This window comes from Xylaria bambusicola (genome assembly GCF_022495145.1).
Source record: "Xylaria bambusicola strain CBS 139988 unplaced genomic scaffold F5B22scaffold_88, whole genome shotgun sequence".
Lineage (NCBI taxonomy): Eukaryota > Fungi > Ascomycota > Sordariomycetes > Xylariales > Xylariaceae > Xylaria > Xylaria bambusicola.
In genome coordinates, this window is record NW_025953641.1 from 30,543 (window position 1) to 49,238 (window position 18,696).

Genomic DNA, 18,696 nt, shown 5'->3' on the forward strand with positions numbered 1-18,696 from the left:
GCTCTCGTACCCTCAAGCCAGCCTTGTCTGCAACTCTTTATTTAAAGTGTAGATTCCTGCCGTACACCTATCATCACATCTGTATCCCTTCGTCTATACATGCCGTCCCGACGAAAAGCCTTAACGGCGTCGACAGAGTGTTGTCATTGAGAATGGCAGTTTTTGTCTATCTCTAACGAACTACTATATATCATCGCATACTCGAATGTCGAAGTGGGAATTCTTATCTGCCTATTCTACTTCAAGCGAAAGTGCTTGGCTACAGAGCAAGGAACACCTGAGTTACGGCTGCTCAAAGTGCAGGGTTTCGATCAGCTGTCCGCATAAAACGGCACCGGTGGGACATTGACGAAGCGGATCTAGTTGTCTTGGCTTTATAACGTCGCTCGCACGACAGCCCTCTCACCAGAAGCTTCATCATGTGAGATGACAGAGAAGCTCTGAATGGATATGCCGCGCGCCCTATCAGGCAAAGTGTTACATATATGCTCTTCAGGGCTGCTACATATAGGCAACACGAACCCCCCCTGCTCCTCGACGATGTTTGGTCGGCTCCTCACGTTTCCAGATGACGACGATGCAATGGGCTGGTTGCTCATGTTGTGTACCAGGGCCAACACGCAATTCTGATTTCTTGATATGAGCATCTGCCTTAGGCTTACACTAATAATACCGCTGATTGCTAGGTAGAGGAATGTACGAGTACGAAGAGTAGGAGTCGGTTGCCCAATGCACATATGCACACCCAACACGAAAAAAATAATTAGTGAATATGGAATCTACCAGAGCAATTTCGAAACTCACGAGGCCATTCTCGGGGTCAGTTATTGCAGTTAGCTGTGCATTCAACGAAGCTTACCTTACTCGGTCCGAATACGATTTAGTGAGACAGCATACACAGCTCTTGAAACTACCGTCACCTCCGATAGTCTTATTGGGGAAAAAATGAAGACCCTTTCGCGCCTAAAAATCAATGGAGCTCAGTAAAAGTAGATGAACAGCCCAGGCTGACAAGGCCCTTTGTACATAGGTTATTCAGGCATACAGATGCCAAAGAGCTTAGGTATCCAGGCACCGTACTGTAGAGAACGTAATTATGCAAAGGCATCATTAACAAAGCTTGACTTGCTATGCGGCTAACTATCATATACATGCAACCGTACTAAGAATTATTTGACTTTCCCCATGATCGTCTCCGGCCCCCTGACGACATCCATCTGCGCCGCCCTCGCCTTAACCGCGTTAAGCATGCTGCGCTCAAAGTCATCGCGCGACCTCAGCACGGCCTCGACCCACGTGATCTGCAGGTCCCAGTATCTAGACTTGAAATCCTGAAACACATCCGGCAGCGCCTCCTTCTCGGAAGTCAGCAACTGCAAGAAGTACTCCGTGACGCGCCAGGTCTGGGTAATGGTGTTGCCGACGTCCGGGTTGGGGAGGGCGCGGAAGAACTCGAAGGCCGTGGAGATGTCGTTGAAGATCTTGTCCTGGAACGGGTCGGTGCGCTTGAACTTGGCGCCTTTGTTGCGCACGCACATGAGATACCGCACCAGCAGCTCGTCCGCGAAGATCTCGACGAAGATGTCCACCAGCGAGTGGTGCAGCACCTGCTGGTAGTCGCTGACGTACTCTTCGAAGGTCACGATCATCTGCTTCATGGCCATGGTCTCGTACCAGCGCGGCGTGAAGAAGGTCGTGATGACTGTCCTGAAATCCACCGATATGACTAGTTTGGCGAATTTGTTGATGCACCATGTGCTGAAGTCGACGTAGCCGTCTCGTAAAAGGTTCATTTCATTCTCGGCGTGCTCCATGTACTGTGGCGTGACGAATGGCTCGAATTTCTGCTTGAAGCTAGAGAGATATGCAAACCGGCCTTCTTCCTCGTTGTCGTCTATGCAGGCCATTTGGTCGTTGGCAGTAGCCACAAGCCAGTCCTGTAGTGCTTGGAAACCGTCCAATTCGGATTCCTTATCGCTTTCATATTTAGTCGCCTCTTCTTCGAGCATCTTTTGGAAGGATTGCTGTCGTTGGCGGAGTCGAAGGAACATCGAGTCTATGACACCCTCAGCGACATCTGTCCTCTGTGAGTTCCCGGCCACATCGATCTGTTCCCGAAGCATGCGCCACATATCAACTAGATTCCTGGTGCGGAAGTAACCATATTCATCCGTATCCAGATTCGAACCTTCAACGTTCCGATCGGCAAAGTCGCGCTTCTCCTGGGCGAAAATGCGATCGATCCATTCGTCGAGGAATTTGATGATGAGTTGTCGGAAGTCTTTGACGAGTTCTTGTTCTCGGTTGTCGATCACGTGTGGCCTCAGATCGCTTTCTACGAACCCTAATTTCCTCATCTTTTTGTAATATTTTTCAGGCCAATTGATGATCTCTAGCGTATGAGCTGAGCTTGCTTCTGGATCCTCTATCAAGGCGGTTAAGAGGTCGTGCATTAGTTGATGATAGATGTCGCCGAATAACTTGAGTATCCTCCATTTCTTGGGCATCAAATGCACCATTCCCTGCTTTACCGCATTGAGGTAGTTGAAGTACCACTTCATCGAGTCTGCAAGTTTTGTCGGGTCATCTAGAAATTTTTGTCTCGCCTCAGCCAACTTCTCCTCACAAGCTATGCTGATGGCTTTGAGGAACCTATCCTTGTATCCTCTGACCTTCTTGGCGCCGTCGGTTATGCTCTGAAATCGCGTAGCCATCTCCTTATGATCCTTCAGAGCTTCTTGCAGGGCCTCTACTCTCAGATCACTTTTTTCCTCGGCTTCGACAATAATAGCAAGGCGAGTGACGATACCATCGTCGCCATCACAAACTAAGTTGATCATATCGAGCGCTATCAGATCGAAGTGGTGGTCGAACCATTCAATAGCATCATCTAGTCTCGAAAAGTAGTCTTCCAATGTAGATTGTAAACTCGGGTCTTCGGCGCGCTGTATCTGTTCCATGGCATCGTCTCGTATGTTTCGCAACTGGGTAAGCTCGTAATGCACTCGCAGTAGATTTGGCATGTTCTTGGTGTCCTGCGCATCCTCCCTCAACATGATCTCAATTCTATTTAGACGGTCGTTGAAGGTTTGGAGGTTGTCGACCATGGTTTCGACGGCGCCAAAGTTTCGGTGGGCTTGTGAGACGACGTTGATGCTGGCGAAATCCTTGATCATGTTCTGGGACTCGGAGCATAGGGTATCGATCTTCATCATCTCGTCTCGGATGGCTTGTACCGTCTTCTGGCCATCGGTCAGGCCATTCATGCCGGCCTGGGTTGTCTCCAACTGGTCGCGCAGTCCACCCCGAAGCTGCGAGTCCACCGCTGCCTTCTTGCGCGTGAACTCCAGCTTCAGGGCTCCAATCTTGTCGAGATCTTCGGGATGCCGGAGAAGCTCCGCCAGCTTGACTGGCGGGGCGTCCATATTGAAGTGTGGGAGGCGCTGGTGCAGCCGTATCGATGCAAGAGCTTATACCATCACGCGCACGGTCTATTGATCTGGAATTAACGCCGTCGAATCGTACTAGCCGTTGTTTACTCGTATGTTTCTCGTGGGACGAAGAGTCTGAGACAAGGTCGCTTGGTGGTAGCTGGAGGATGTTGCGATTGGGATCAGGTACCATCTGAAACAGTGGGGCCAGCATATGTACTTCAACTGCGAGAGTGGCTCAGCGTCCTCCTCATACCATAATACACCAAATGTATTAACTCACTCTACCCTTGAGCACTCATTCATATGATGCGAAACACGCATTGTCGGAACCGATATAAAGAAGTGATACAGCTGATCAGGAACTGAATTTCTTGATCTGTGCCGGAACAGTCGCAGCTAATTGAATTCAAGCCTACAGACAGGTGGGTAGCAAAGATTGGCCATCTAAGCAACCACTAAACCATAGGTATAAACTTCCAAGTCCTAAGTATTGAGACAAATCTCCCCAAGAAGAAGCAAAAGAGAACTATTCTTGAGGTGACATCAATTGCTGTTCAATGTCAAGAAAGGGCTATATAAATCAGCCCCAGCTAGGAACTGCAGCCAGCAGTATCGACGCCATATAGACTATAGCAGTGACCAATACTCTATGATGATCACATCACATACAATCGGACAACTCGTCAACATCGCGTCCGCCAGGGACGATGTAGGCAGAGCCTTGTACACACATATCTATGAGAAATGAAAATTCCGCATAGATGTCCGAGAAACATTCCTCCTCCCCTAACCTACAAAACCGCACCACCACTAGATGAATCCGAGTCGCTATCCGAGTCTTCAATGACCGGCCACGAGAGCTTACGCCTCCCACTCCGCTTGCTATCGTCGCTCATACTAGCCACGGACGAATGCCTCGAGCCAGAAGCATAGCAGCCGATACTTTCCGGCTGGCTATCATCCGAGTCCGTCGCCAAATCTACAGGGTGCGTCAGCTTCTCTTCATCCAGCCAAGCAGCTACGTGTAAGTAAAGACAAATCAAACATGGGAGTTCAACGTACCGAGATCCACCATCCTCATCGCCTCCGCCTGTCCACCCGCCTCAGACGGCGCGCGCAACGTAAACCCCGTCTGCGAATCAGGATGCCACGGCGACGCGGTCGTCTTCCGGAGTATCTGGTCGAGCGCGTCTTTCCGAATGGACTTCGTCATCTCGTTGAGAATGTCCCGCTGACGGGTATACTCGGCGTCATGCGAGCCCTTGGGCAGTTTTCTCAGGCCCCAGTTCAAGTACACGTTGCAGCTCGTCTGCGGCACGGCGCAGCGCGCCGGATGATGCTGCATGTACAGGTGGCAGCAGTAGCACGCGGGCTTGCTGCAGCCTATGTACCTGTCGTCCTCGAAGAACTGCCGCTTGCCCCAGAAGTGCTCCAGGATCTGGATCTCGGCGTGGATCGAGGGGCTGAAGTTCTTGTTGTTGTATGCTTCCTTGAAGCGCGTCACGATGTGGTGGAGCCGGTTCATGGTGTGTGCGGCTTCTTTGTGGCGCGCGTCGAAGCCGTTGCTGGGAAGCATGCGTCGCATTATGCTGTCTATGTCTATGCTTGACTCGGCCTGGGGACGGTCGATCACTGCTTGGGCTGCGATCGAGTGGACTTGGAACTCGTCTAAGACGTTGCGCAATCCGGTGTGGTTCGATACGTCTTCGATTATCTGGTGCGGTGCGCGAACATGGTGAGCTAGGCGTCCCAGGCGATGTACGACGTCTTTCATCGCGACAGTTTGCGAGTCGGTTGCGGATATGTCGCTGGATGCCTGCAGTAAACGACTGAGTTGTCTCATCATAAGACTATCCCTCTCTCGGTACGCAAGATAGCATGACTCCGGGGGTTCCGTCTCTTGGAAACGCTTGAGCCACTGGGAAAGTTCAATGCCTAGTGATATATGTTAATGTCCATGCTATACGGAAACTCTTAGCTAAGCATACTAACATTCCGGGCTGGTAAGGTATCGCGTGCATTTCGAGACATCTTTCGCAAGCATCTTGGCCTCCTTTTTCACCCTCTGTTTCGCGAAGTCAATGCAGCGATGTGTGACCTTTTCCTGAAGCGATGCCCTTTTTCCAATTGGCTCATCAGCAACAGCTCGTACATCTCGTAGGAAAGACGTCAAAAAGGCGGCGCTCTTAAGGCTCTGCTTGGGTTCGTTGGACGCGATCCAGAAGTTGAATCGCTGGGGCGCGTCTTCGAGCCCAATAGCCGACGTCGTCGGGCCCCCTTTATCATGGTCCACTAGGTAGGCCAGGTTATCGAGGAACCGATGGACTGGGCTCTGCTGTTGCGTCTTGGGACTGTGTTCGCCCCTTGTAGAACCTAGAATCTTCAGCATAACGAGAGGCTCGTAGAACCGTCGCCATAATTTGAAATACTTAACATCAGAACCACTGCCCCCATTCGGCGAGGGTTTGGGCTTTGGGCTTGGCATTTTTTCTGTACTTGTTCGCATCAAACCGTACTCTTTCAAAGCAATTTTCACAATAGCGAAGTCAGACCCAATGTTGGGGCTCTCTTAACAGAGTCCTACATAGCTGACATGAGTTCACGGGGTTATAAGTAAAAGTACATATTCTCAGACCATTGATTGTCAGAGAGGGTGTTGATGACTTGTCACAAAGCGTGACGGACGGGATGTGCTGGCTCCAGAGCCTGCCTGTTGCCGACATTTGGTTCTCTTCCCCCCTCGGGCTTCTGCATTCGGCCCCCATTGTAGCAAGAAGACAGAGCTTTCGCCAATGACAGCGGGTGAAAGCGTACATGGCAAGCCTGCAGGGTGCGATACCTATGCTGCTACCCCTCCATTCTCACTCTTACATTACCACTGGTCTACGATGGTGACAGTTGTCGTTGAGAAAGGCTTGAGGCCGCTGTACTGATTGATGTAGCATTAGTGAGTGGTACATGTCGACGGGTTGCTTGTTTAGACGAAGATCTTATTGACAATGGCTTCCCTATGACGGTAGTAGACCATACATGTCTAGCAATTGGAAACGGCATTCGAAAAGCCTGCCTTTAGGAAATGTAAGGAACGCTCGGAAGATAATGAGGTGAGATAAGCACAGCCCGCGTTCGCTTTGTTTCAAAAGGCATACGTACAGTCCTACACGATGGTGTCGGCATAAACAACTCAAACGACAGGGGGAAAGATCGACTTCTAATTGAATAAGTATCCAAATGTAATATACCGTGATAACTGCGCCCAAACTCCAGATCTCGCTAATATCAAGCCTCATTCATCCAGCCAAGCTACGCAAAACGCACACAACACAAACAGACACCCCTAATCTAATCCCCCTCAAGTCTCGCAACAGGAGCCGTATCATCAACCTGTATGCCCCCGCGCTTCTTCTCATCAGCATCCCAATACGGCAACCTCCAGCCCCCTTCGCCCTGCGGCACCGAGAGCCAAAGGCGCATGAGATGCCGTCTCGGCTTCCCCGTGATAGGCGCGTAATCCGTATACGCGGTGCGCGCGTGGAGGGTATGCGAGTTCGCGACGAACTGGATATCGCCCACCTCGAGGATCATATGCAGCTTGACGCGCTCGCACGTGGCCTCGAGGATATCAGCGGCTTCCTCCTGCGCGGGGGACAGAGGCGGGATGATCCCCGCGTCCGAGAACCGCGTGAGACTGCGCACGTAATACGGGTCCCATTTGCAGTAGACGCGCTGCGGGTTGGCGCCGTCGGGGGTCTCGAGGTAGAATACGGCGCCCCGGATGTATGGCTCCTCGCCGGCGGACACTTCGCCTTTCCGGTCGAAGTACCAGATTGGTTGGGTGAGGAGCTCGGCGACGTCCGGACGCTCGGCTTGCAGGATGTTCCAGACGTGGTGGATGGATGCTACGTCTGATTCGCCGCCGGATTGGGCGCGGGCTAGGCACAGGAGGCCGACTATGTCGCATTCATCGGCATGGAATGCCTGAAGGAGAACGTTAGATACTGCTGCCTTGGGTTGAGGTATGAGACTTTGTGAACTTACCTGTCTAGCTGTGGTCTTGTAGATACGCACTGAGTCAGTCTTAGAGCTGTCTACGTCAAGGCTTTGGACATGTCCAAGGATATGACCATTTCTCTGCACACAATAATCCGTCAGTTCATGGATACCTCGATAAGCACTGATGTAAATTGAAAGCGAGAACATTTCGAAGGTTCATAGCATAAGCATTTACGATGACGCCAGTAGGCAATGAGTAAATAAATACCAGACTTACATTCTGTGAGACAGGATAGCCGATATGCACACCCAATCCAAAATATGCGACAGCAGACTTATGGTTTCCCCATTCATTGACAGGAATGCCCTTCTTAAATAGCATAAACCCTTTGCCATTAATAAGTTCCTGGCGCATGGAAGCTAAGTGAGCATCTAGGCTTGGTAAAGGGAAATTCTCCTTGGTGATGCCTGTGATAGGGAGACCGGAGGTGATGAAGTTGTCAGCGGCTTGAGAGATCTCTTCGATCTCGGATGCCGAGAACTCATGGACCCAGCGCTCCGGATTGTTGGCGTAGTCTTCCGGCCGCCATACTGTTGAACCCTCAATGTGCTTTGGGAAGGCGCTGTAAGGGTATATCTGGTCATATAAGGGCGGGTGTTGACCTAGTTGACCGTCAGTACGCATAGAAGAGATGCCGGTTATATTTCAGTTTATGTCATACCCGACGTCTTGAGGCCGTCCGGGAAAATGGCCGGGTCGGCGGTCTTCACCCGGCTCTTCAGAGCCTGTATTGAATCGGCCGGAGAGTCGGCGCCGAGAGCAATGGGAGCCATTCTAGAATAGGGGAACTATAACTCTTGTCCAAAGTAGCTCTGATGATGTGGCTGACGACTAGTAAAAGATAACGCAGTAAAGAAGGAAGAGTGAGCACGTGTATCCCCAGGTCGAATGGAAAGGACCTGTCTGTGTCATATTATATGAATTGCCATCAGTTCTGCACCCCCGCACTCCATCCATTGTTTTATCTGATCCGGGTCCATCGGCCACGTTGGGATTACACAGATCTTGTGTAGGACTCGGGAATGCATTTCCCGTCTCGTTGGCTTGTACGAGAGGATCCCCGGGGAATATCACCGTTTGGCCAATATTGCGTGATCATAACACAATATGGCGGCATCTAATTCGGCATGGTGCCTGAGCTAAAGGCACGCCAAACCTACCAATTCCTACAAACAGCATCATGATGAGGTGTCTCGGCCTATAATTAACCGTAGACTAGCATGTCGCGTACGACGTTAAGATATGGCTCCCTAGGTAGTATCTTATTGAGTACATGTAAACGTGGTTGCAAGGGGTTGTGGTAGCGTACCTTATCGTCGTTGCAATCTGATTGATTAGCTTCCGACGGAATGAAACGCTGCGGTAAAGGATCTTCCATCTAGGGTAGAAATAGCTCTACCCCCCGCAGTCGTATTGCGTTATCGTTACCCTACTGGTATAGGGAGTTCGTCTTCATTGATAGAGGCAGTGGTCTGAACGAGACGGCGTCTTGTCCCCGTGATGCGGATGCGGATGCGGATGGATCGTAATAGACCCACTCACTGACTTTACTAATAGCCTGTAGGGCCCTTGAAGGTTATGTAAGAAGGCTACTTGAATGGTATGATGGACGGCGCAGTCGCACCAAACAAGCATCCGTTTAATAATACGATATCAGTCATGCTGTGCACTAAGTGTGGTCATAAATCCGTAATTATTAATCAATGTACCGCATACACTTAAAAAACTCGAATAATACTAGTAGCGCCACTATGTATGTAAGTGGAGCAACTGCTATATTGGGCCTATCTGAATTTAACCGAACTAAAGTTATTTTGACCCCCTTTTAGGTGCAATAATTGCTTTTTTTAACTTAGTATAAATAGAACTTCGATTTAACCTGGTTTTTTTTACATTAACTTTACTCCTATTACTATAATACCTATATTACCCACTTTTATCCGCCCTTATTACTATTTAAATGCTTTAAATTTACTATTAAAAATGCCTGCTTTTAAAGTATTAATAAAAATAACTTATAAGTTACTTTTAATCTTACTTTATTATTAGGGTTAATTAGGTAATTTTAGTTAATTTATCCTTTAACCCTTTAGGGTTAATTTTTATATTTAATAAAACTTATATTTTTAAACTCCACTGGCTTTATTGTAGCCCTTACCGGTTATACTATAATTAATATTATAATAGCTATTTTTAATATGTAATAATGGATTGCTATAGTAATTATAAAGGTATTACTAATATAAGGTATAACTTTAATTAGTAGTAGATTATATAATTAAGGCCTAGAACTACGTTAATAATGTTTACTTCAACCGATCTTTAATTCTGCATAGGTAAGTTATACTTTATAGCTTAAGGCTTGCTTTACTAGTCTTTTTATAGGCTATAAAACCCCTTAAATGTTATAATTAATAGTAGTACAAATAGTTTTAAAGTTGCTTCAATAGTAGATTTTATAGGGAGTTTAAATATATAATTAAGGTAAAAGATTAAAGCTAAGGTTAATAAAGAAATAAAAGAATAGGAGGTAAAGGTTTATAATAGTTATAGAAAGGGTTATTTTTAATATTTTAAAATAAAGCAGGCTAATTAATATATATTTTTTATATTTAAATTAAATAATTAAAGTAGGAATAATAATACCTTTATTTTAATAATAATCCTTATATAAAGTATAATATATATATTTAAATAAGTTAAAAAAAATCTAAAGGGTAAAAATCTATATAGTAGCTAATCTTTTTAAAAGTTTAATATTAATAACCTTTATATTATAATATTAAAGTATAAATAGCTATTATATAAAAAAATATAATCTAATATATTTTTTAATATATTTATTATAAAATAGGTATTATATAAATATTAAGTAGCTTTTATTGTTATTTTATATTATATAGCTATTAAAAATAGCACTTTTATATTTATTTTTATAAAATTAACTTTAATTTTTTTTATATTTATATAATAAAGTAAAAGTAAAGTTTATTTTTAAAGATATTATTTTAATATATTTTATATATAATCTATATCTTTTAATTGTTTAATTAGCTTTACCTTTATTTTACTATTAGGTAAGCTTTAAAAATAGCATTTTTCCTTTAATTCTACTACTTTAAGTTACCTATAGCTATTTTTTAGCTAGGCTATCTTTTCTTTTTTAACATTTATATACTTATAATTTAAACTACTAATTGCTTTATTAATTTTTTTAAGCTTTATTTTAACCTTTTAATCTAAGTATTAATAATAATTATTAAAAGTTAATTAATTAAAATTAATACCTTTAATATTAATTTTAAAATTATTATAGCTATTTAAATAAATTAAGATATTAATATTTATAAAAAGTCCTACTATTATTTTATAATTAAATAAGGTAAAGGTTTATTTTTATATATTTATAATAATATAAATAATTATTATTTATTTTTTATTAATTGTCCATTTTTTAAATAACTTCCCCTTTTTTTTAATTTATTTATATATAAATCTATTTCCTTTTAAAGTTAAATTTTAAAAGAATTGTTAAAACTAATATTTAAAGGCTATAGGTAAGCTATAAAACCTAGTAAAATTATTATAACAGTAATATTAGCCCTATAAAGGGCTACTTTAACCTTATCCATTTTATAAAAGGCAATTATATTAATAATTAATAAATTAAACTTTCCTTTAATATAAGCAATTAAATTATTATTAATTTAATTTTTAAATAAATTATTATTATTATATACCTTTTTATTAAATAATATATTAATACCTTTATAATATAGTAGCTTTTTTTTATTTATCTTAAAACCTTTATTATAAAAAATAATAATTAGTTTTAACTCTTTAATATATTTCCCGTTTATAATAATTATTAATATTAACGTTACCTATTATTTTCCTTAACCACTTTTATTTAACTTTTTATTAATAAATATATTATTTTTATAATTATATATATAACTTGTTAAAAATTTAAATAGTATTAAAGTTTTATTTAGGTTAATAATTTAATAGTAGGGAAATTTATTAAAAGAAAGCCCTTTAATAGGATTACTTATTAATATTATACTTTTTTAAGTTTAATTATTTTATAAAACCCTTTTAATAAATTGTAAAAAGTTATTTATATATTTAACTATTTTTATAGGTATTTAAATTAAAATATAAATTACCTATTAATAGTTAATTTAATAATACTAAAGAAAGTTATAAAACTATTTATTTAAAAAGGTAAAAACCGTTAGGCAAATTAGGTAATAGCTATTAAAAATTATAATAGCCTTCTATTTAAATTAATAAATATTAATTAACTTTTTTACTTTTTTAATTATATAAAATACTTTTTATAATTTTAACTTTAATATTAATTAATAAGGTTAAAAGTGTTATTTTTTTCTATTTAAAATTGACTTTTGTTATTTCTACTACCTTAAAATAAATGATTTATTGCTTAGCTTAAAGTAATAAATTATTTTTTTAAGTATAAGTTTTTAAAAGCTTTTTTTAACCTTATTATTACCTAAAAGGCTATAATAATACCATTTTTACTTATTAACTTTATTAGTTTTTAATAAGATTTAATAGTTTTTTAAAAATAATAATATATTAACTTTCCTTTATTGGAAATAACGCCTTTAAGACTATATTAGTAGCTTTAATAGGTAATAGTTAACCTGTACTAAGCTCTTCCGCTTAGGGCCAAGCTATTTAGGTAAAAGGACTAGTAGGGTTATACTGGCTAAATTAAAGGCTAAATGGGCTGATCGAAGACTAATTATTATAGAAGTAATTGAAAATAGCATTTTTAGCATTTTTTTAACATTATTAAAAAACTAGCTATAATATAGCAAAAATAGCGTTTTTTAATACTGTTAAAAAATTAGCTATAATATAGCAAAAATAGAGAAAATAGAAAAAATAGCAGAAATAGCAAAAATAACGTTATTTTTATAATTCTACCATTTATTAGCTTTTCTATAACTTATAAAAGGGTATAAAGCCTAACTAACATCTAATAGGAATAACTTTTGGTGGCGTTCATTAATAAAGTTGCTTGCCTAATATGGATAACCTAGCGAGAGCATCCTTGCAGTGGCGTTACTAGTGTTGTTCGAGTTTTTCGAGTGTATGCGGTATAGTAGATTAGGTGCTTAGCCGGCGATGAGATCTTGGCCAGCTTGATAAGGGAGCCGATTTCGCTGCCTTATCAATGTATACAAGATGTGAAAGTAAGATGATCATACTCCCCAGACTTCGAATGCGGTTTGAGTACGTGTCATTGCATACGAACATGGATGATGGCAGCATGCTTTTCCCCCTAGGTATCTGTTATTGGCCATATGCTTAGGCAGCAACTCATGCGAGCATGAGCTGAGATGCGGGAAGGAAACCCTAGCAGTACGTTGTCGGAAATTTATTTCCCAATCTCAGCTTTGATTGCTCTGCTTCTAGTTCATGGGGTATCACAACATCTTCCCTTCTCATTAGTGTATTCTCCAAGGCGTCGACAAAGCCACTACCCCTCCTCATCCATGAATGTGGCTATCGTAGGGCTTAGCATATGCACTCGTTGCATGGTGCGTTGATTGTAGACCGAAAACCAATAACAATTTGGTGACGCCGCAATAAGCGTCCGAATCACGGCTCAACATCGCCGATTGCTGAGAGCGCCGATGTCCCCAATTTACGGGCCAGTAGCTAACCGGCCATGAAATTGGGTAAGCGGCTGCTAGCCTTTACCAGCTCTTGTGCCTTGGTATACCAAAGCTTTTGGTCATCTCATCTTTCATACTTGTACTTGCGACGGTTGCGTTGGGGTCCGTACGGCCTATGTGAATAACCAGCCCTTCGGGTCACCCATTAACCTTCCAACTTATCAATCAACACCCTTTACAATCATGTATTCACTTGTAATTAGCCCCTGTGATTCAGTAGCAAATGGTGCCCATTACACAACATTTTAAAATGAAACCAGTACAATGATAGAAGACGGCTCGGTCTCAAGCAGGGGCTGACGAGCATACAAGATGTGCGTGGTGACCTGCGGAGTGATTGGGAGCTGGGTAAGGATCTATGATGTCAACCCGTTGTTTGTACCGAAGTGCAAACGAACAGAAATTGGTGCTCAACGTATACACGATTCGACGTTGTGAAGGGAAACCGCCACGTCTGCACACAATTGAATGGGTACCTGAATCCGCCAGACAAGGTGTGAGAGGATACAGTTGGTGAATTGCGAAGCCTTCGTTCAGAGTACCTGAATTCGTCCTACTAGATGGCCTTCGCGGGTAGTGCAGAGATGGAGTCAGAATGCTGCTGCCTGGGGTACTCGTGCCTTTCGCCTGGATAGTAGATTGCGCGATGACGATGAAATCCTCGGGTCCAAGCAGTTACTGGAGCCATTCACTTTCTAAACAAATTAGTTTGCGAGCCAAAGAAAGGATTTGGCTGGAACGAATCCCGATCCCGGTGATTCGTCTGCAGCTCAGTCTCGCCAAGCAAGCTGGTTTTATCTCCAAAGTCAGCAACAGGCGGCGCGCACTTGATTTCACCACGGAGGATCTCGATGATCGACACAACGGGCAGCAACAGCATGCCCACGGAAAGCAGCTGGCCGAAACTCCACTGTTTCTCGCCGCCATCGCTGAGCTTAACGGGATGCTTGCCATCGAAGGCATCGGCCAGTAGAGACACGCGCACGACGGCGCCGATGGAGATAGCTGTCATTAGCAGTAGCCCCACGATGCGGATGGCGTTGTAGAAGCGCTGCGTGCGCGAATGGAGGTACCACGTAGCAAGGACGAAGACGACGACATTCCCCGCGAGAACCACGATTGTGCCGATGAAGGAAAGCGGTCTGTTTTCTGTCGACGGCTGGCCGGAGCCGTCGGTTTCTTCCCAGACACAAGCGATGGGGAACGTAGAGTCGTTGATACCCCTTTGAACGGCTCGCAAGATGAAGATGCCGTAGAGAGAGCTCAGGACAAGGTTGACGAAGATCAGGAACTGGCGCAGCCAGCGGAGGACCCAGTCGCGTCGAAAGTCGCGGACGAGAGCGAGTAGGCTCGCGTTGTGCACGGCCATGGACAGTAGAGAGAGGATCCAGATGATGAAGAAGTGATACGGCACCATGGACTGGATCTTGGCCAAGCCGACGCTCTGGATGCCGATGCCCGTCAGGATCTGCTGGTCCGAGTACGCATTCAGGAGCTTGCGCCTCAACACGCTGGGTTTCTGGCTCGAGGAGCGCCCGCGCGCCTCGTGGATGACCAGCGATGCGCTGATGACGAGCGCAATGGCTGCTGTGATGATGAAGGACAGTAGAACCTGGAGAGTCGAGTGGTTGAGTCAGCACGTCATGGTCCCTGAACGCTCAACAACGGTCCCTGCATTAGCTTACCCCGATGCCCGCCACGCCTGAGTCGCTAGGGACGGTGGGCGGCGCATTTGTACATTTGGCCATCGTTCGCTGATGGTTATGTAAGTATATATATATAAGTAATCCAGCACTGACTATCACGCAAGCAAAAAACGAAGCAGGAAAAAGAAGAAAATGGCACAAATGTAGACAAACTCACCACGCGAGCAATAAAAGTGGAAAAGCAGAAACCACAACTGAGACAAACAAAGAGGGCGCATAGACAGTCCAATCTACCCCAGACCCTTCTTAGCTGTCGAATGCCTTTCCTTAAGGGAGCAATGCTATCTAGTCTAAGCCTCTTTCTCTACCTACTGTACACACAGGCGAGAGATGACGTCGACCCTCCCTCCCTCCCTCCCTTGCACACACCACCACCACATAAAATATGCCACCGTACCATACAGTACATATACACACTCACTGCTACATACGTAGATATTGCAACCGCTCGCTGCGTCAAGAAGCGCTATGCACGACAAGGAGGGGAAAAAGAGATCGCCGGTATCCCCTGCTGCCTAATGTAATGAGTTGTACTATTATACACCAGTTAGGTACTATGTAGGTATTCAGCAGAGAACGTAGAGATACCTATCGCAATGTATGTAGACCGACGTCAAATTCGCATTGGCTGGTTCTCGTGGCCCGGTACCGTACTAAACCATACCCAAGCAAAACCACTTCCTTCATCGGCGCTTAACTGTGAACCTGAAACAAGGTACTTACTTACTTACTTACCGTACAGGACATAAGCGCTCGGTCTTGACAATTAGTACTAGAACAAAGGGTACCTAGGTATTGTGAATTCAGTCTGCTCCACAATGGTCTTTTTTGAGAAAAAAAAAAAAGATATCGAGCAAAGTATCGAGCTACCTACCTCAGAGACATAACAAACGCCTACACTAAAAAACAGATGACCGACCGACCGACCGAACCACCAACACCAGCATGCAGCAGGGGGTAAAGTAAAGCAACATTGTTTTTTTTTTTCTTTGGGTCAGATTCTCATTCATGGCACACATGCCTATGCAAGCTAATTTCAACAATACCGCTGATCCCCCCCATGATACGAGTTGGTGATATCTAACAGGTGCAAAAACCCCCTTGCCCGAAAACTCTCAAACGCCGTCAACCCAGCCCCCACGCCTTCTTTTGTTGTTCTTCTTCTTGCTTTTTCATCTTCATGTTCTTCGTTGTCTCTTGGCACCCCGGGTAGGGCTATCTTCGAGGTCCTCCCGTGCAATCTCCTCCGTACCACTGGGGCTTGGTGTATTTGTTTCCACTACTCGGCCGGGCTCCAAGCCATGTCCAGCCGAGTCCCCTGCTAGATTCGACGTCTCTGGAGGAGCCCAGCTATTGAACGTCGTGGGATTAAAGTGGAAGTCGTTCCCGTTCCCATCCGCAGAGCCGTTCAGGTCTAAGAATTGACTGATATCCAACTCATCGCCAGCGCCGCCGAAGTAGTCTGCTGTCTCCTCCACGCCAGGTATGTACCCTGAGGGGCTATAGGGACCGAGCAGGCTGCTAAGGTCATCGATCTCTCGGCCTTGCTCCTTTTGCATGCGTTCAAGCCGCTCTAGCTCCTCGCTTGTCTGGGATAACCTTTCGATAGGTGCTGGCACCCCTGGGCGCATTATGGGAGACAAAGACGACGGAGCATTAGGGTTGGACTGCCCGGGAGTTCCTGTTGTCCCAAATGAACTCGAGTTCGAGATACCAGGAGTAGTTGTATGCGGGGAGGAGGCAGATGGGGTCGGTGTTGGCACGGCGCTGCTATTGTGTCCTTTGGACATGATGGACAACATACGGTCACGTTGGTCATTTGTCATATTCGCTGCCGTGTTAGCCGCGACGTTGGAGAGATCGATAGGTGAGCTTCCAGTCTTTCCAGCGTTCGTGTTAGCATTTTGAATGAGTTTGAGCATGCCCTCTTGAGGATTAGACTCTAGCTCTTGTTTGAGATAAGACGGTGTGCTGGCGGATTCGCCAGGGGTATCGGACAGCTCAGTAACCTGTCCAGTTTGTGGTTCCTGACTACCATAGCTGGGGTAAGATGGAGGCTGGGAGGTGGTGGGTTGTACTGAGGGTTGATTATTAGGAATTGGAGGCAGTAGGCGTTGCGTTCTTTTTGGCGTCCCGACTTTGGCAGGGTTTGGAGCCATGTGTTGCTGCATCCAGTCATCGAGGTCAACAACGCTACCTTGACCCGTCGGCGGTACTTGAACATTAGGTATGATGCTGGCAAGCAGATCATTTACATTCTGAGTTCCCCCTTGCTCCTCCAACGACTTCCGGAAGACATTGGCAAGGAAATTCAGGATGGCGTTGATGGAGTTCTCATGACGGTTATGCATACTTTCGAATACGTGTGCTTGTTGGTAGAGTTGATTATGTTCCTGCCGTAATCGAGTAATAGCATCGCTGATTTGCTTCTGGCGTTGCTGCAGGGCCGCCATCTGGTCTCTCACGAGGGCCAACTCTTTCCTCTGTAGGGGGCCAGCCTCGGGAGCCGGAAGAGCTCGGGTCGGCGCATTTGGTTGATTAAAAGACTGAGTAACAGTGTCATCAACTGGTACAGTATCGTCATCACTATCGATCTCTCCATCGTCTCCTCGCTTCTTGGTCCCTTTCTTGCTGTTTCCGCTCTTTGGCTTGTTGATTAACCATAAAAGATTTGGGTGTCCTCGCCTGAAGTAAGGGTTGTAGTACTCGCTTGGACTCTTATTCTTGCGCTCGCTGGCCTTCATGGAATTGTCTGAGAGGCCAACTTTCTTATGGAATCCATACATGTTCAGCTGCCTGACGAAAGAGGCATAATTATTGTGTTTGAACAATTCAGGAATTAAAGTCTTGGCAAACTCGTCCTCGTCAAGTACGATAAATGAATCACCCTTCTCAGACCATCGGATTAACTCTGTGTTCTTCGACTCCTCCAGAAAGCTATCATAGAAATGTCAACCAAGGCCTGTCAGACGAACAGGACGACAATATGTGGATAAAACATACCTGTTAAGTTTCTGGACGAAGGGAGGAATCTGTTTCCTCTTGGCCTGTGCTTCCCTCTTTGCCCTCTGTGCCTTCTCCTCGAGCAGCTCTATATTATCGTGTTCGTCCAATGATCCATTCGTCTGAGCTGACAGTATATTATCATCGGTGAAGCCAGACCAAGGGTCATTGGGCTGCGGCGAAAACATACGGTTGGACGTAACCAACGCATTGTTGCCGACCCTTCTAGCTAGCGCATTAGAGGGCGTATTAGATGTGGAAGGGGTACCTTGGGCAAACTGAGCCTGATTGGGAGGTACTATGCCATATGTACTGATGGGAGTGGAGGCGTTTTCGGCAAAACTGCCGACGTTGTTGCCATTCCATCTGAGCATTTGTTCGGCGGGGTTGTACGGCTGAGCCATCTGTTGTGATAATGGCTGTGGGATTTGTTGCGGGATTTGTTGTGATATAGGTAGACTACCTGGGGCTGGTCGTTTTCGGGGATTTGAGGCAGGCATGGATCGATAGTAGGTGTACATGGGTCAAGATTCCTGGATGAAGAGGCGGTCAAGCAAAGTGATCGAATCGACGTGACGCAGACGAGATGACGATGGAAGAGTGCTCGCTTGATGCCGTTAAGTAATGGCAGTTGTTCGCATTAAGGCAGGGCGACTTGCGGGCGGATTTCCGGCAAGGCTGTCGGTCGCGCGGTCAGGTTACCAGCGCCAAAATGCAATTGTACATGGGTCCCGTCGCTAAATCTAAGCTACGCAGTGCAGAGTCCGTCTGAGGGGATAGGGCGGTCG

The 18,696-nt window shown here is 44.8% G+C and overlaps 5 protein-coding genes across 5 annotated transcripts; all 5 read right to left on the reverse strand.

The window, feature by feature from the left end:
• Positions 1 to 1,169: 1,169 nt before the first annotated feature.
• Positions 1,170 to 3,425, reverse strand: F5B22DRAFT_652349 (exocyst complex component Sec6; the record flags this gene model as incomplete). Its single annotated transcript, XM_047979595.1, has 1 exon — positions 1,170 to 3,425. The coding sequence occupies one exon, from the start codon at positions 3,423 to 3,425 to the stop codon at positions 1,170 to 1,172; it is 2,256 nt and encodes a 751-aa protein (XP_047825038.1).
• A 429-nt stretch (positions 3,426 to 3,854) lies between these two features.
• F5B22DRAFT_562790 (uncharacterized protein) lies at positions 3,855 to 6,128 on the reverse strand. Its single transcript, XM_047973065.1, has 3 exons — positions 5,427 to 6,128; positions 4,497 to 5,369; positions 3,855 to 4,413 (listed from the first exon to the last, which is right to left on the reverse strand). The coding sequence occupies exons 1-3, from the start codon at positions 5,938 to 5,940 to the stop codon at positions 4,226 to 4,228; spliced, it is 1,575 nt and encodes a 524-aa protein (XP_047825039.1). The 5' UTR covers positions 5,941 to 6,128; the 3' UTR covers positions 3,855 to 4,225.
• A 648-nt stretch (positions 6,129 to 6,776) lies between these two features.
• Positions 6,777 to 8,261, reverse strand: F5B22DRAFT_640358 (uncharacterized protein; the record flags this gene model as incomplete). Its single annotated transcript, XM_047977836.1, has 4 exons — positions 6,777 to 7,412; positions 7,473 to 7,565; positions 7,705 to 8,090; positions 8,150 to 8,261. 4 exons carry the CDS (start codon positions 8,259 to 8,261, stop codon positions 6,777 to 6,779), a joined length of 1,227 nt encoding a protein of 408 aa, XP_047825040.1.
• Positions 8,262 to 13,801: 5,540 nt separating this feature from the next.
• On the reverse strand, positions 13,802 to 15,051 carry F5B22DRAFT_563037 (uncharacterized protein). The gene is made up of 2 exons (XM_047973069.1): positions 14,885 to 15,051; positions 13,802 to 14,811 (listed from the first exon to the last, which is right to left on the reverse strand). The coding sequence occupies exons 1-2, from the start codon at positions 14,945 to 14,947 to the stop codon at positions 13,888 to 13,890; spliced, it is 987 nt and encodes a 328-aa protein (XP_047825041.1). The 5' UTR covers positions 14,948 to 15,051; the 3' UTR covers positions 13,802 to 13,887.
• A 705-nt stretch (positions 15,052 to 15,756) lies between these two features.
• Positions 15,757 to 18,672, reverse strand: F5B22DRAFT_562948 (uncharacterized protein). Its single transcript, XM_047973068.1, has 2 exons — positions 17,909 to 18,672; positions 15,757 to 17,842 (listed from the first exon to the last, which is right to left on the reverse strand). Exons 1-2 carry the CDS (start codon positions 18,427 to 18,429, stop codon positions 16,084 to 16,086), a joined length of 2,280 nt encoding a protein of 759 aa, XP_047825042.1. The 5' UTR covers positions 18,430 to 18,672; the 3' UTR covers positions 15,757 to 16,083.
• Positions 18,673 to 18,696: the final 24 nt, after the last annotated feature.